At 39.4% G+C, this 18556-nt stretch overlaps 1 protein-coding gene across 1 annotated transcript in view; it reads right to left on the bottom strand.

Moving 5' to 3' along the window:
- Positions 1–5835: 5835 nt before the first annotated feature.
- Musk (muscle associated receptor tyrosine kinase) overlaps positions 5836–18556 on the bottom strand; it is a 90849-nt gene continuing 78128 nt past the window's right edge. Inside the window, exons 12-15 of the mRNA XM_051187821.1 lie at positions 12639–12837; positions 12028–12219; positions 10519–10667; positions 5836–6518 (exon numbers count right to left, since the gene is read on the bottom strand). Coding sequence (XP_051043778.1) covers positions 5836–6518; positions 10519–10667; positions 12028–12219; positions 12639–12837 — 1223 coding nt within the window. The remainder of the gene's footprint in view (positions 6519–10518; positions 10668–12027; positions 12220–12638; positions 12838–18556) is intronic.

The raw sequence follows: 18556 nt of genomic DNA, 5'->3' as shown, positions 1-18556 counted from the left end.
AAGTGATGGGGAAAATTGTGAAACCCTAATTTTATTGTACTTACTTGGGAAACATTGGGTAATCTTTCTTTATATTTGTGAAAGTTACAATAAACATGACTAAGAAGCTAGCTACCATGTCTCAGGATGAGGAGAGATGTTAGCAAAAGTTCTCCAAACTGCCCGTCTTTAATGAGGATTGTATTAGTAAGGGTTCTCAGAGTGACAGAGCATGCACACACACACACACACACACACACACACACACACACACACACACGGAAAGGGGATATGTTGGAATGACTTACTCTGTGGTCCAGCTAATCCAACAATGGCTGCCTATGAATGGATAGTCCATGAATCCAGTTGTTTAGGCCACAAGGCTGGATGTCTCAGCTGGTCTTCAACATATATATATATATATATATATATATATATATATATATATATAAACTCTAATGCTTCTAATAATGCCTCTAATGCTACTAAAGTAATGGGATTGATAGCAAGATGAGAGCAAGCAGGCAAAGAGCAAAACTTCCTTCTTCCATGTCCTTATATAGCTTCCAGCAGAGGTGTGGCCCAGTTTAGACTCTGATCTTTGCACTTCAAAAGGTATGCATTAACATTGTGTCCTCATACCTCAAAGGTCCAGATTAGAAGTCGATCTTCCTTCAAATTAGCAAAATTCCCTCATAGGTATGCTTCATTTGGGCAGTTTATTTAATTTTGGTTGTCGAACTTGACAACCCAAAACAGCCTTCACAAGAGGAGATGCTATATACCTTCTTAAACTGATCAATTTAGAAGAGAGAAATAAGCATGTTAGAATTGCAGGACCCAGCCCACAAAGGCTTAGACTAACAATGATAAAGTTTTCAGTGCAGAAGCAAGAAAGGACTTGGGTTTTATTCATCTGCCCCCTGATGAAGAGTTTCTTGACCTCTCTAAACCTCTATAAACAAATAGTTCCCTCTGTAAACAAATAGTTTAAAATATTCTTATTGTTGTAGGGTATCCACCAGAAAAGACTACCCAGACATGGGTTTAAACCAATGAGAAGTTTTTATAAGCTATCCAGCATCTACACTGTATGTTCAGGATTCTAGTGTATCCCCAGGCCTTTCTTAGGGTAGGCTTTTATAACCACAAAAAAAAAAAAAAAAAAAAAAAAAAAAAAAAAAAAAACCCATATTTTAGATTGACATACTTCAGTTAATAAGAACAATTAACCAGAAGCAGAACTACAGAAGCTAAAAAGCAAAAAGTTAGTACATATAGAGACTTTCCCAGAACTATGGACTTTGACAGATTAGGCCTTTGCTTTAGTTTTGGTAGGTGGTACTGTCTATGTTCTGAGTTGTATAGCCTGAATGCAATCAGTTGTGCTAAGGTCGAGGGGTCTACTAAGGTCTGAGGGCCTTTTACATTTATATATTACTCTAGTTCCTTTTCCTTTATTTGGCTCATAATTCTGGTGGCTGGGGGGGTCCAAACAGTAAGGTAGTGGGTTGCTAACTATTATAACATGCCCAGGAAATACAGAGGAAGCTAGAACACATAGTAGGGCATGTGTAGAAGAAATGACCTTGGTTTATAACAAACCACTCTTATGAAGAATAACTCACTCTAAGACACCAGCACTAATCTCATAAATTTAAGAGATTTTTTTTTTATGAATGATGTTTGCCAGTGCTATGGTTTGGCTGTGGTTTGGATGTGTCCCAAAGGATCATTTTATGGAAACTTGGTCCCTAGGGTAATAATGCTGAGAAGTATTAGAACTGTTACAAGACCAGGGGCATGATGGTCTGGTTGTATATGACTAAGGAATTTCAGGCATCATCCTCAGAAGAGATTAGAAAACGATGAATGCTGGCACAAAATCTTAATAAGTCAGAAGTTAAATATAAGACTGACATCCAAAAAGAGTTTATTCTCAGAATACAAGGTTGTTTCAATATTAAGAAGTCAATTTACATGGTTGTAAATTATTAACCTATCAACTAGGGAAAAATAGTCATTTGAATATGTCCAAATTCAGCATCATTTTTTTTCAATGAATAAAAACTTATAACAAAGACACAAGAAAATCGACTGTATATATTTCAACTTGATAGCAGTGGTTCTAACATGTATGACAAAATTTAATGCTTTAATATATAAAGTGCTTTTATGAAGCAATGAAAAAGAGGTACACTCAACAGAAAATAGTATCACACAAATCCCAAGTCAACTGTCCTCAAAACAATGAGAAATTTTAAAAACAATCGGTATGTAAATAACTAAGTGCAAGCTGCAGAATGAAAACTTCTAAATTACTATATTGGCAGTGTTCACAATGCTGCCGTACTTAGAATTGGTGAGGCTGAAAGAAATGCAGAAATGTGCTCTGTCATTTGTCTGGAAGCTACGTATATTGGCAAATGAAGAAATGTAATTGTCAATATGTTCAAAATCATTAAAAATACAAGTGCCCTTTAATCTATAAATTCTACTTCTAAGAGTGATTGCTAAAGAAATTACTTAAGAAAAATGTTCACAATATCCCATAACAAGTATTATGAAAGATTTTTATTATGAAAATATATATGTCTAATTCTAACAATAAAAACTATGATAAACTCATATATTCAATCATTACAAGCAATGCTGTACATGAATATTTTTGATACAGAATATGTTAGAGTACATTGGATGATAAGAACACAGATCAAATCTGTGTAAAAGTATCATTCTGTCTGCTTTGCTTTAAGTTACCTATCATTTATCTATCTATGTATGTATCTGTCTATCATTTTTCTATTTCCCTATCTACTTATTGATAAGTGGTAGAAGAATATTATGTGATATTAAAACTAATAAGCAACAGCTGGAGTTTCTTCATTCTTACAAAGATTTATTATTATTCTGAAGTATATGTTACTAATGTATGTTCTTGTTATTTTTCCCTTTTCATAAGAAATAAACACTTTTACAAGAAAGAAAACTTTAAGGTAAAATGTACATCTATTTTCTCTTCATATAAAGTATAACAGAAGCATAATACACTTTTTATATTATAAACCTTACATTTCAATTCTAAATTGAACACAATATAAAATTAGACTGCAGACAATTACTAAAATGAAAGTATAAATGATGTAGAAAAAAGAAAATTTCAACTCTCACTTTTGCTTTCTGAGACAGAGCTTTGCTAAGTGGGTAGTCAAATCTGGCCTGGAATTTGTGACCTTTAAGGCTCAGGCTCCCAAATGCTGAGATTGAAGGCTTGTGCTGCTATGCACAGTTCAATTTCACCAGAGTTTAAAAAAATAAAATTCATTGAAAAAAGAATATTGAGTGGGTAAACTCCTTGCCACACAGGGGTGAAGACCGGAGTTCATCTCCAGAAGGCATATCAGTCCAGGTGTAGAAGCTTGAGCTCTAACCTCCGTTCCATAGCATGATGGAGGTGGAGACAGGAGAATCCCTTCAAGCTCTCAGGCCAGTGGCAAATCACAAAAGACCTTGTCTTAAACAAGGTAGGAGATGAGGACCGACACTAGAGGTTGTTCTCTGATCTCCCCATGTGCACCATGACACTGTGTCTCCCCCAACACACACACACACACACACACACACACACACACACACACACACACACGCACACAAATTTGATGACAGAGTATTAATTTTCTATCATAGCAAGTGTTTAGTGTCATGAGTTATCTTGTACAACACAGCTATGGTAACAACATTTCTAGAGACTATGACAATATGTAACAAAACTTTTATTTTATTATTTTTGAAATTATTGTGGGTATCTGTTTGTGGGTAAATGCACGAGAGAGCAGATGCCCTTAAAGGCCAGAGACTTTGAACCCACCTGGGATCTGGAATTACAGGTGATTGCAAGGAGGCTGCTGAGAACTGAACTCCAATCTTTGCAAGAGCAGTATACACTCTTAACTGCAAGGCCATCTCTCCAGGTCCCAAAGCAAAAGCCTTAAGATTATCCAGACCATATGGTCCATATATCTCTCTCCTTAAAATTTCCACTAAGAGATATTGAGGGATGTGTACAAATGCAGGTGATCAGAATACTGCTTCCAATGATGACAATTAGAAGAACCTCACATGTTCAAAAATCTAAGACTGATTAAATTATGGGATATCCATAAAGTTGATACGAAGAAATTACATTAGTTTTTAACAATGACATGCAACAGATTCACAATAAGCTATGAAGTGAAGGAAAGTTTTTTTTTTCTGCTCTATGCTAATTCTAGAGAACATTTTTTAGCATCATGTGTAAAATGTACCTGGTACTTTTGGTGTGTTTGGTATCTGGACACTTATGTAGACTTGCTGGTGATTTATTGATATCTTCCTGTACATATTTCCTCTTTTTAATTGCTGTACTGGAACCATATTCCTATACTATATCACACTCTAACCCGCTACCAAGGGGAAAAAAACCTAGTGGTTTTAACTCAAAGAGCAAGTCAAACTCATCTGAGACAACTATGCCATCCATTGGACATTTAGATTGGTTTAAATTGATCATAATAAAATAGGCTTTCTTTCTAATAATTGAAAACACGTAGGAAGACAATAACAAGGCATATCGTGTAGGCTTTGAAACCTGATGCAGATGAAAAATCATCTCCACATGCCCTTATTCATGTGTATGGGTCTCCACTGAGAAACCTTAGGCATTATGGGACCTAAGTCCAGGAATTAAAAAAAAAATCATATTGAGTAACAAGTTGGTTTGGTGCAGAAGTTACAAAGTAACCCTCTGCTAATCATAGGATCAACCAATCAAAATACCTTCTAAAAGATAACAAGTCAGAATGCACAAAACATTCCTATGAAATAGCTCAGGACCACACAGCATCTTGTAATACCTTACATTATACCTCATGCTTTATGATATTTAGTGACCTATGGCAATATAATTACTTTATGGCAACTTCAAGAACGCACAGAGAAGAGATCATACTTGACATAGATGAAAAATGTATCTGTGGCCTATGTTATTTTAAGGAAAATTTACCAGTATAGTTCTCAAAAAAAAAAAGTAGACTGGTAAGTTATGAAAAACAATTGCTGAAAAGCAGGAATGAGGCAAATCATCTCCATGGTGAGCACACCCCAAGGAAGGGCTTCTGCTGGAGAACAGACAGAAAATAAGCCAAGATGTGCGGTCAGCACAGAGCTTGCAGGTTTTCCAATTTTTACCCCTTCAAATCCCATCAGTGAAATAGATGCGCAACTCTAGAATGCAGATATGTGATTGCACATTCAACACAAGAAAGAAGTAAGCAACAGAAAGGACCCGCAGTTTATCTTGAGTGGTGAAAGAATGCTTTCCTGTCTTTAGTTTTCTGTCCTTACCTAAATGCATACAGAGACACACACACTGTTATGGTAATAGACAGGATGTCTTATGTCAAAAATGAAGCTGCACATCCGGATGGATTCAAGCAAGCACAGCAGTGTCGCTCTGGGGGGGGGGGGTGACACTCTGAGGGGGGTGATGCAGGAACAGAACCAGGGTGTTCTCATTATACATTATGTATTAGGAACTGTGCTTGGGAGGGAGAAGAACCACTTACATCTTCTTACTTTTCCTAGCTTGTGTTTCCAACTACCTATTTCAATGAGACCCTTCTACCCTGTGGGTTTTTCACGATCTGGTTTTTTTTTTTTTTTTTTTTTTTTTTTTGGAGGGGGGTGGCAAACAAGCAACTGGCTCATGATTTCTACGATAAACTCTTCCCTCTCTGGTCCTATCCAGCCTCTGCTGTAGGATTCCTCCAGCTCACAGTCTGAAAAGCGCCTACTGTGGTTGTTTGAGCACAGTCAATCCTAGACCCCGACAGTTCCCTCTGCTCTCTCGCACATGCGCTGCAGGATCCGGTGGATACTGCAGAAGCTGGGTCTGTCTGCTGGCAGCTTGCTCCAACACAGGCGCATGAGGTTGTACAGTTCCAAGGGGCAGTTCTCGGGGCAGGAGAGGATGTTGCCATCTCTCACATAGTAAATGACCTCCTCATGGGCCATCCCATAGTAGGGCTGCAGGCCATAGGAGAAGATTTCCCAGAGGACCACACCATAGGCCCACACATCTGACTCTGTGGTATAGCGGTTGTAGAAGATGGACTCTGGTGGCATCCAACGGATAGGGATGGCGTCGTTTTCATTAGCTTTGTAGTAATCTGCAGAGTAAATGTTCCTGGAGAGGCCAAAGTCTGCAATTTTCACCACCATGTTCTCCCCTACCAGGCAGTTTCTGGTGGCTAAGTCCCGGTGGACAAACTTACGCTCAGACAGGTAGGCCATGCCGGCTGCCACTTGCCTGGCAATGCAGAGCTGTTCTGCACAGGACAGGGGTGGAGGACCCGGGCTGGACATTCGAGCCTTCGTGGACAGGTCACTGTGGCTGAGGCTGCACACAGTGTGAGGGGACATGCTTCGGAGGAACTCATTGAGATCACCATAGGCCATGTACTCAAAGAGCAGACACATAGGCTTTCCTACCGCACACACACCTGCAATCAAAATAATGTCTTGGTTAAGGTGAGTCTTTCCACAAGGAAAGAACACTCCAAAATCCAAGGACCAGACCAGAAAAGCTGGAATCCCGCTCTTTAGAGACAGCAGTAGCCATACTGTGACCCCCTCCCTTCTTCACTTAAACATCTGTTACCTGTTAAAATTCGATGTATTCCTTTCTTTCTAGGGTGTCTCAATTCCTGATCTCTTGATTCTTAAAATTTCCTTCTATTATCTTTCCACATAGTACCTACTATGGGATAATGCTCTTATTCACTGTGAAGATTTGTCACTCACATTGGTTTACTAAAATGCTGATTGGCCAGTAGCTAGGCAGGAAGTATAGGCAGGGCAATCAGACTAGGAGAATGCCAGGAAGAGGAAAGGCAGAGACACAGTAGCCAGCCAGATGCAGAGGAAGCAGCATGAGGCTCCCTTACTGAGAAAAAGTACTAAATACAGATAAGAATTATAGGTTAATTTAAGTTGTAAGCGTTTGTTAGTAATAAGCCTGAGAACTAGGCTAAACAGTTTATAATTAATATAAACGCGCGCGCGTGTGTGTGTGTGTGTGTGTGTGTGTGTGTGTGTGTGTTTGGGACTGAACAGCTACAGGACCAGGCAGGACAGAAGCCTCCATTCATAGCCTACCACCTTACTTCATATACATTCATTGTATTAGAGATGTTTCCCCCAAACACTTTATCTCTTGGAACAGAAAAATTATGCCCTGTTTCTTCAAATCCCTCAGACTGACCAGCTATCTGGAGACCAGGTACAAAGTAACATATGGTAGTTGGATTCAGGAATGTGTGATATAATTGTTCTGTTTAGTTCTCTGAAGAATGAGAACAAGAGATATCTACCACATTTAGGAACACTAATAAAAAGAATTCAAGATTCTTAGAGGAACTTCCTAAGTGACTGTAGTAAAATAGTTTGAATTTACATTTTTATCATTGATGTTCATTCTGTAAAGAAAGTAATGTTCACACATTAAGTGTCAGGAAGACATTTGAAAAACCTTAACATCTTACTATATATGAGAAATAAATGTATGAGCTTATACCATTAAATCTGATGGGCACAATTTCACATCATAATAAAAACAGATTGTCAGATTAATTTTTTTTCAGGGAAAAATTAGAAGTTTCAGTTTGAAAGAAAGAAGAAAAATGAGAAATAGGGCCTTTTCTAGTTATCTTTGTAATTCAAAATTTTTAGCTTACTGTATACATTAAAGAGAAAATCTAATGGTGATTACATTCCACTGACCCTCCTACATGACCTTCTTTGGGTTTTTGTTAACAATCATTTACCCGTGTCATCAGGTAGCTTTACTATTGCTATGCTAGTTAAATTGGTTTTCAAAGAATTTTTACATTAGGGAACTCAAGACAATATAATTGTCTCAGGAAAAAGATGTGTGCATGTGTGTGTGTGTGTGTGTGTGTGTGTGTGTGTGTTAGTATCATGGCTGTCCTCAGATCCACTTTGAGCCAATTGTGACTGAACACTTGATCCTTCTTCTTCTATCTCCAATTACAAAAGGTAGTATGAATCTTAGTTCATGTTGGGTAATACACTTGAGAGAAACTATTATTGATGATGAAGAAACATACTTCTCTGTAACCACAAATCAGTGCCTTGTATCTGGCTTGAGTTGGAATCGACCCCAGGAACAGGGAATGCTGTAAAATCGCACACACACATATAAATGCAGTCAAATTTTAAGGAATAGTTTCAATTAGTTTGCAAGAAAAAAGTCTCCCTTTGGTTCTCAATGTGGAGCATTGTCAAAGGCTTTCAAGTTACACAGAATTTAAAAAGCAAAAATGCTGTCTTTCTCTTTTTAGTACCTCTTTTTAAGCTCTATTTCTGTTTTCTGAGTCTGATCGGTGTTGAACAGGAAGTTTAGACCAATATAGTAGGCAGGATCTGCTTTTCCCCATGTATTCTCCCAGATGGTTCAAGCTCATAACACTTAAATGAATGTCCTATCCCTATCCTCACTCCAGAATTCAACAAAACCTCAATAAAATGTGTGGTCTTTTTCTTGTCTCTCTTCCTTGTTGCACAGTTCACATTTGTTCTATCAAGGGATTATCTGGCTCCACCTCTGAATTGCACACAGACCACAGTCCCTTCTCATTACCGCATTACCATGTCTCCTGCCCCGTGCCAGCATCTTCTCTTTCTGTGTATTGAAAGACCCCATTCACCATCTCCTTTTTTTCATTGCCTTCCCTTCAACTCTGCTTAACAAACCAGCCAGAGGCCTTCTGGGGAAATGTGAATCATGACCTGCCATGGCTTGGCCACTTCTTGGCTCAGACTTTCCATTTGATTCCCATTTTATTTACAGTAAGCCAGGGTTCTTTTTTTTTTTTTTCTTCTTTAATTTTTATACAGTAGTTACATCATTCCCCTTTCCTTACTTTCAAATTTATTCATTTCAAATCCACAGCCTCTTTTTCACTAATTGTTATTTCAGGCACACACACACACACACACACACGCACACATGCACACACACACATATGTATATATCATACATAGTGCTATATATTACCTGGTCAGTCTACATGATGTTACTTGTATGTATATTGTTGGGCTAACGATTCGGTACAGGATAAGAGTTGGTGAGCTCTTCCCCGAGGAAGATTATTTCTCCCACTCTCAGTATTCTTTAGTTCTTTGTGTGAAGGCCTTGCAGGATCTTCCAACCTCCCCACTGCACTTACTATGGGATCTAGTCTGACATAATTCTCTCAAACCATCCTCATCACTTTTTATTCTCCTCTCTCTCTCTCTCTCTCTCTCTCTCTCTCTCTCTGTGTGTGTGTGTACACATTTATGTTTGTGTGTAAGGGTGCATTGTGTAGGTATGTGTGCACATGTATGAGTATAGACACTAATGCCAATTGTTCAATTGCTCCCCACTGTGTTTTTTGAAACAGAGTCTCTCACTTCTCCTGGAGCTCGCCAACTCTGCTAGGCAGGCGAGTGCCAGTGTTGTTCTTGTCTCTCTTGTCTCTGCTTCCCGTGTTGGGATTTACCAGCATGTATCACATACCAAGCCTTCACGTGAGTGCAGGGGATCCAAAAGCAGGCTTCGTGTTGGTGCAGTGAGCACCATGCACCGAGCACCCTCTTCCTAGTCCCATCTGGTGTTCTCTAAGGACTAGATAAGCTTGCCAGGGGGCCTGTGCAGGAGTGGCTCATTCTCCAGTCTACCCTACCGTTCTCTTACATAAACATCACATGCCCACTGAAGTCTTCCAAGATAGTAGCTCACATTCCAAAACGTCTCCTTGGCTTTGAGTTTTAAAACAAGTCAGAGGCATAAAAGTCACATTTGCACGTGTTTACTCCTGCTGTCCCCTAAAAAGAATGTAAGCCCCACAAGGCCAGACAATGTTAAAAGGGTTATTTACTTCTATGTAATTATGTCAACTATTCAGTGAATACTTGTTAAATATATCAATCTGTGATGAAATGGGGACACAACAATAAATGAAAATATGATTTAAATCATGATGTCCTAACTTAAAGAAAAAATAAAATGGGTCAAATGTGATACACATAATTTTAGACCTTACTAAGTTTTTGATGGTAAATTAATAATGTTGTGAGGGTGAACTAATAAATAATTAAATGATGGTGAATTAATAAATAATTCTGTGTTGGTGAATTAGTGTCAAGGAGATTTTCTTCGTATGCAGTCCCTTGAAAAGATCTCTGATGAGAAAAGAGCAGCAACGACCAAGACAGTCAGATGTGAGGGAATTAAAGGAAGCAGAGCATGCTGAAACCTGGGGTAGAAGGTGTGTCAGGAGGTAGGGGAAGCTGCTAAAGTGGGAAAGGAAGAGAGAAACATATCCCACCGCTCAGGAAGAAAGATGAAAGAATAAATAAGTAAAGTAGAAAGAAGGAAGGAAAGCTCAGGAAACCTCTTTGCTGCGGAACAATTTTTCTTCAATGACATTTTCATACCTAAGAGCTTCACAATGTTGGGGTTGTCAAACTCTGCCATGAGGGCTGCCTCCCTCTGAAAGTCAGCTTGCATGTCTGCTGAGGCCTCCTCCTTGAGCATCTTCACGGCTACCATAGTGAAGGGTTCGTAAGGAAGTAAGCCTGGAGCCCTGAGAGATAAACCAAAGATGGGGATGTTTATACCTCCTGATTGTATTTACTCACATTTATATGGCCTGCCACCATGCTTATGCAGTCTTTTCAGAGCCAAAAGCTGAAGGAAGATGACACAGTAAGTCATGCTTAAATGCCTGTATGCCAGTTAGGAAATTTACTAGTTATTTTCTGCATAGATTATGTTTGGCAATGTATTATTTACCAACTAAAAGACACACATACACACACATGCACACACACACACACACACACACACACACACACACACAGAGAGAGAGAGAGAGAGAGAGAGAGAGAGAGAGAGAGAGAGAGGTGACCTAACATTAAATTGTAGTCTGAATCTAAATTTCTTGAAAGTGGGGACTAGGGCTGACTGCTTTTATGTTCCCCCATAGAGCCCAACGTTGCATCTTGCCAATCTCACAGCAAGTGTGTGAGACTTTTTATTTTAAATGTAACCTCAATGTCAAGGCTACTTTAATGGAAGCAGGCTATGCCTACTTAAGGACAAGACTGACAATTTGTGATTAAATCTAATTGCACTGTTGCCTGCCATGTGTCTGTAGAGCTGCATCCACAGAGTGGGTATTTTATTCCCTTTCACACAAAGTTGAGAAATGAGCAATGATTACTGTAATATACGCCCCTTTCCTTAACTCACTGATTTTTGATTATTTACATTTTCCCTTTCTGTTTTGTTACTCTATGAATGTCTATTTAATGACTAAAGAAGTCAAACTCTGAGTTCTTCAGCATTAATTCAAAGGGAACTTCAAATGAAGCAGAGAACAACAATAGAAAGAAGAATAGGAAGTAGTAAATAGCAGTGTAAGAAAAAATATGACTAAACTGTATAGAAAATTATTTTTTAGAAAGGAAATATGGTTGAATTGCTAGTAACTTCTTGTAAACTGCTTATTGTATTTCCTATAAATTACAAATTTAAATGCAGCACACTACATTCTTTCTAGTTATACTTTTTTAGTAAAAACGGGGGGATAATATTAAGATTTACAATAAAACATGTGGGGTCAGAGAGATGGCTCAGAGCACTGATTGCTTTAAGTCACACTCATCTGTAACTCCAGTTCCAGGAGACCCAGTTCCCTCCTCTGACCTCTGAGGGCACTGCACATACATGGTGCACATATACACATACAGGCAAAACATCAACCCATGCAAAATAAAAAAATAAATAAATCTTCAAAAATAGCCTTCAATACAAATTATAGAAAGAAATAAGTAACTCGATAACAATTTTATACAAAACAAATTAGTATAATGATCCAGTAATTTGACAAGTATAGTGAGTTCCAACAGAGATTCCTCCTTGCCCCTCATGTTTAATTTTACCTTGCTTGAAAGACCCTTCCAAATGCTCCCTCTCCAATGTCTCTGACATACTCAATGTTATTCCTGGGATACTCCAGGCTGAGCAACTTGGGATTCAGAAGGAGCGGCATCCTCTGGTACATGGGGTTGGGATGGAGTCTGTCCAGTAGGAGCTCGGAAGGCAGTGTGGTGAGGGTCACCGCTGCTGACTCTCTGCAGGTGAAAGAGGCAAGGTCACCAATAGCCTTTGACCTAGATCCTTACGATATTTAGAAGTACATCGAATACATAACACTAAGACAGCTGAGGGCTCTTGGGCTTGAGAACAATGATGTTGCTTGTTGTCCAGTCAAGAGGCACACTTTGTCACTATCCTTATCAGTAGCAGCAGTGAGAGAAAACAGAGTAGCCATTTCCACCAATGCTTACATTTTCTCTGTTGCAAAAACTGACTTTGGTACATGTGGCATTTTTAAAGTTCAAGGTAGGGGTGTCTACATTTCAAGCCAGGGTGTGGATGTTAGTGAGGCATCGGTGGTGTGATAGAAACGCCTTTTCTAATCCCCCGATTCCCAAACTGAGTGTGTGGGTTATAAGGGACAACTTGTGATGAGCTTCAACTAGACTCTCACCTTTTCTTATTTTTCCACTCTTTCCTTCTTCGGCAGCAGTAAAGAGTAGCGATGGTAAGAAGAGCAAACATGGCAAAGCTGGACATGATGGAGATGATGACAGTCATGGAGTATGCAGGCGAGACCGCCAAGGAAGAGGTGGAGGAAGGCATATTTGGAATGTCCACACTTGGCTTGGAGGACGTTATTGATGGGAATGCTGCAAGGAAACGATAGTCGTTTTTGCTTATGTTGGAACCTTTAGGAAGCACTTTTTGTGCTGAAGCATTCACTACCACAGCGCTAAGAATATGCTAGTGCATCAGGATCTCCTAGGTTATCTGTCTATAAAGTCCAGTATTAAGAATCCAATAAGGTGCATTTGCAAGGAAGAGGAGAAAAATACTTTTTCTGAAAGAAATGTAAACCCCAGGCTTAGGCTTCTTGTGTGCTAGCTATGACTGACAACACTAAAAATATTTTTACATAATGAGACTGAAGGTGAGAACTCTGGGCTGAGCTTGTGGTGTGTGTGTGTGTGAGAGAGGGAGGTGAGGGCAAGGGGAGAGAGAGAGAGAGAAAGAGAGAGAGAGAGAGAGAGAGACTGTGACTGGAAGAAGATGAAAAATGAAGCCATTGGAACAGAAATGAGCAGAGGTCAACTCATCTAAAACTTGAACTCTTGTCAAACTCCCATGTAAAAGACCAATTAAAAATAAAATCTGCATTTGTGATGAAAGCAGCAGATGCTACACCACGTGTGCTGCTTGCTTGGTCCCAGCTTGCCAGACCACAGTGGACAGAGTTAAACAAACTTAAACAAACTTACTGTGAATACCTTGAAATCTTCTTTGCAGAGTGAGTAAAGACAAAAAAAAAAAAAAAAAAACACATGGAACATGGAAACAGAATATTTTACACATAGCCAAAACCAGTCTTGACAGCTAAGAATCACCTTTGTAGCCTAAAAAAGAGAAGATGATCTCCTCAAATACCTGGGGAAGACTGACAGATGTGGCAGGTGTTAGACCACAAAGATAAACCTCAATAAATGCCAAAAGCATAAATTATGGAGCTCTGTTCTCTGCTCTTACCTAAAATGTATATAATGGGAGATTAAGTAAAATCCAACAAGACAACTAAGAGAAAGAAAGATCTGTATCTTTTCTAGTTAAAAGTAACTATAGTTGTAGGTCCGAAAACAAGTTTGTTTGTTTGTTTTTACCTTTGTTTTGTTTTTAAGACAGGGTTTCTCTGTGAAACAGTCCTGGCTGTCCTGAATCTCACTATGTAGACCAGGCTGACCTGAAACTTACTGAGATCTGCCTGCCTCTGCCTCCCAAGTCCTGGGATTAAAGGCATGCATGTGCGCCACTGTCTGGCTCAGAAAACAAAAATTGTAATGGCATATATGAAAGTTGCCTATAATTGTATTCACTGATAAACTCATGGTTTTATCTCCTGTTACACATGAGGAAGAGAATGAATGGAATTGAGACTTTACACATGCAACAGTAACTCTTGAGGACAAAAGGGAAACAGGACACAGAGACATCCATATGCAAGCAGAAGTTACTAAGAGAGACTACACAAACCACCAATGACAGAGATGAGTAAAGTTTCCAGTCTTTTAAATATTTAGAACTTGGTTTAATAAGTGGAATTTTAGTTGGAGAAAGACAGGAAAGTCACAAATGTAGCAGTTAAGACTGGTTATCTTGACAGACTCAAAGATCAATAACAACAACAAAAACAGTACATAATTACGCAATCACATTTCAAAATCTTAGAGAAAATGATAGGAACACAATAGTTACCAAATATGAACAAAAAACATTCATGAGTAGAGCCACAGGCAAAAAATTACTTTTAAAAACCATTGTGTATGGATGGAACTAGAGGAAATCATCCTGAGTGAGGTAACCCAGTCACGAAAAGACAAACACGGCATGTACTCACTCATATATGGATATCAGACATAGAGCAAAGATCATCAGAGAAGCTAGGAAACAAGGAGGACCCTAAGAGAGATATACATGGTCCTCCAGAGAAGGGGAAAGGGACAAGATCTCCTGAGCAAATAGGGAGAATGGGGGGTTAGTTAGGAGAAAGAGAAGGGGAGAAAAGGAGGAGAGAGGAGGATATGAGGGAGCAGGAAAAATAAGTCAGGGGAAGAATAGAGGAGAGCAAGAAAAGAGATACCTTGCCATGTAGTGGTGGTGCACGCCTTTAGTCCCAGCACTCAGGAGGCAGAGGCAGGTGGATCTCTGTGAGTTTGAGACCAGCCTGGTCTACAAGAGCTAGTTCCAGGACAGCCTTCAAAGCCACAGAGAAACCCTGTCTCAAAACACCAAGAGAGGGGTTTGGGGGGAGGGAGAAGGAGAGGGAGAGACCTTAATAGAGGGAGCCATTAGAGATTTAAAGAGAAATCTGGCACTAGGGAAATATCCAGAGTTCTACAAGGATGACCCCAACTAACAATATTAACAATATAAGCAATAGTGGAGAGGCTACCTTAAATGCCCTTCCATGATAATGAGATTGATGATTACCTTATATGCCATCCTATAGCCTTCATCTAATAGGTGATGGAAGCAAAATCAGACACCCACAGCTAAACACTGAGGCAAATTCTTGGAATTCAGTTGTAGAGAGGGAGGAGTGATGAGCAAAGGGGATAAAACCAGGTTGGAGAAACCCACAGAAACAGCTGACCTGAAAAAGGGGGAACTCATGGACACCAGACTGACAGCTCAGAACCCAGCATAAGACTGAACCAGGCCCCCTGAACATGGGTGTCAGTTAGGAGGCCTGGACAATCTATGGGGCCTCTGGTAGTGGAATAGTATTTATCCCTAGTGCACAAATGGGCATTGGGAGCCCATTCCCCATAGAGAGATACTCTCTCAGCCTAGACACATGGGAGAGGGCCTAGGCCCTGCCTCAAATGATGTGACAGACTTTGATGATGCCCCATGGAAGGCCTCACACTTTCTATATAACAAAAGAAGGATGGGATGGGGGTCGGAGGGCGGCATGGGAGGATGGGAAGGAGAGGGAACTGGGATTATTATATAAAATAAGATTGTTTCTAATTTAAATAAAAAATTATTTTAAAAAAAGCGGGCAGAAATCCTTCAAGAGCCCCAGATGATTATCCCAGATTGCCAGCGCTGATTAGTGGCTGCATATATGGCTCTTCAGAAAATATTAGAAAGTGAAGAAGACTTGAAAGAAGCTGAGGAGCATAAAGAAACAGGTGTAGCTCTGGATTCAGTAAAGTTAGAAGCGTGAAAGTTTTCTGTACAGGGTGTTTTCCACATTAAATCCTGGGGTCCATTCTACAATTCACTATTTTTTGTTGTTGTTGTTGTTGTTTTTGGCCACAGCTATATTTAGTGATATGAAAATGTGGCTCTCTTTATGAAGTTGCATATATTTTTCTTTGCATAACTTAATGTGTCAAATAAATGAGTTCATCTAAAAACCAACCAAATATTAATGACAATGACAAATGCACTCTTTGAGACTTGGGAGAGGTAAAAATCCAGCTGTCACACTATGTCCCATCTAAAGAACACACTTTTAATCCATCAAGGAAGCTACAGTGCTAGTATGCAACCCAGAAATATTACCATGAAAGTTGAAGGTACACGACAAGTAACTGACAGAGATTTAAAAGTGCCTAAGTGAGCATTTGCTGACTGATCCCAGTACAGTGAGAAAATACAGGTTTCACAAGCAGGAAGATATTAATTAAAAAAAAATCAAAAACACAAAAGAAAACTATATTTCAACAGTAGCCAGACATTTGGAAAAGGGCATTTTAAAGTGATGATTATCAGAAGTGCCTGTCTGCCTTCTTAGTTTGGAGGTGGGTAGCTTACCCCTGCTAGCTGAACAAAAGAAAACCTTTAATACGTGGGATGTCCATGGCCATTTGGAACACAGCATTCATGAAAGTGTAGGTTATAAGGGGTATTTATGTATGACTTCTAGTCTAGGAGTGGACATAGTGAACACCCCTACCTACCCATAGCTAAACAAGTGTTTTTGAACTGTAGAGGTCATTTGGTCACTAATGTGACTCAGGAGGACATATGGGACAGGAAGACATTTAGTAATGCAGCAGACATTTGCATGGGACTGATGAAAACTTGCCTTATTAAGTAAGGCACAGCATGGTGCTCTTAGACTTCGCAGGTTCTAGCACTGGTCTACGGTTACCCCCAGCTTTTTCAATCCAAAGGAAGCCTTAAAAGAGTCTAAATACAGTAAGGAATCACTACTAAAAGATAGCGATTAGAATCTATTTTTATGCATGGATTTTATAGAGCTGTTCATATTATATATAACATGTGAGATGATATGATATAATTTGTGAACCTGATATGATCTAATCAGGAAATAAATGGGTAAATTTTTTTCTTAAAAAAAATCAGAAAATCAGTTTGGTGGATAAAGACTTTGCTCACAAGAATGAGGATAGGAGTTTGGATTTCCAGAACCCAGGTGAAAAGCTGAGTGTGGTGACATGCACTTGTAACTCCAGTGCTGGGGAGGAGACACAGACAGCTGGATCCCAGAGCTTACTGGCTGGCCCATCTAGCCAATGGAGGAGCACTTGGTTCAGTGAGAGTCCTCATCTCAAAAAATGGATAATGATAAATACATCAATGTCTAGTCTCTACATCTGTGCACACAGGTGCACCTACCCACATACACATGTACACACACATATACAAAACATCCACTCACCCACCCATACCCACATACACACAAATACACATTAAATTATTATAAAGTAGATTTTAATGGTATATGTTGTAAAAATCCAAGATCACTCTCTAAGATTTATTTTTTAAATGCAAGAATTGACTGTTTGACCAGTAGTTCTTTTGCAAGGTTTTAAACATTTCTTCTTTTCTGGATAGTTCTATTATGATTCTTTAATTGTTGCTCAGAACATGTTGCTCTGCTTTTATCAAGAGCTGTATCACCTCTCTGGGACCAAATAACCAAAATCAGATTTCCATTATATTTCCTTCTTATCCTTACTTTTTCTCTAACAGTCTTTGTATTTTTATCTTTTCCCTATGATCACCAAGAATTCACTCATCCACACACTAGTACACTGATTGTTGTCAATGAATCTTAGGAAACAGGGGCACCGTGGCCTTCCTTGTCAAGGAGGCACAAATCAATAAGCAGATTATTAGTAGCAAAACGCAAGAGGACATTGTGAGAATAAAAACAGGTACTTATGAACGATTAGGGGCAGTGTCAGTTCAGGTCTAGGGACCTTGGGTGAGTCTTCTTATGCAAGGTTAAGTTAGATATAAATAACGATGGGGTACAAAGCTGCTATAGTCTGAGCATTTGCGTCTTGAAAAGCCAATTGTGATTTACGCCTTTATGAAAAAGGTCTGAGAGGCCTTCCCATTTGCCTTGGAGGATTACAATGAAGAGATAGTAATGTCGGAAGCTATGTCTACGGCAGCTATACACATGATCCTCACCTGACACCAGGTATGTCTGTGCCTTAATCCTGGACAGCCAACTTGCAGAACTCTGAGAGATAGACTTCTGTGGCTTTCAAGCTTCTCCTATTGTGCTTTGTTATTGTATCGTGATAGGCCAAAACCAATATGACTGTTTAGTGGGCATTATGAGAGTTGAGTGGGATGAGGGTGGTGAGATAATGTTTTACCAAGAAGAAATACATGCACTGGGTCAGAACCAAGCTGTTGTACTTCTCCCAGAATGCACCTCACAGTTTTGTTGTTGCAGATGGGAGTTTCTGCAGTTAATGCAGATGGCATCTCTAGGTCCTTAGGAGGTCTCCCAAGCCTAGGGCAGTTATTTGGCCTTTACCCTACAGGAAGTGGAGGAAAATAACCTTACAGGAGGGCTTCAAGTCATGCAGCAATTGGCCAACT

The sequence above is a fragment of the Phodopus roborovskii genome, unplaced genomic scaffold (genome assembly GCF_943737965.1).
Source record: "Phodopus roborovskii unplaced genomic scaffold, PHOROB, whole genome shotgun sequence".
Classification (NCBI taxonomy): domain Eukaryota; kingdom Metazoa; phylum Chordata; class Mammalia; order Rodentia; family Cricetidae; genus Phodopus; species Phodopus roborovskii.
Note: the sequence above shows the minus strand (reverse complement) of the source record. Positions and strands in the feature narration are given on the sequence as shown.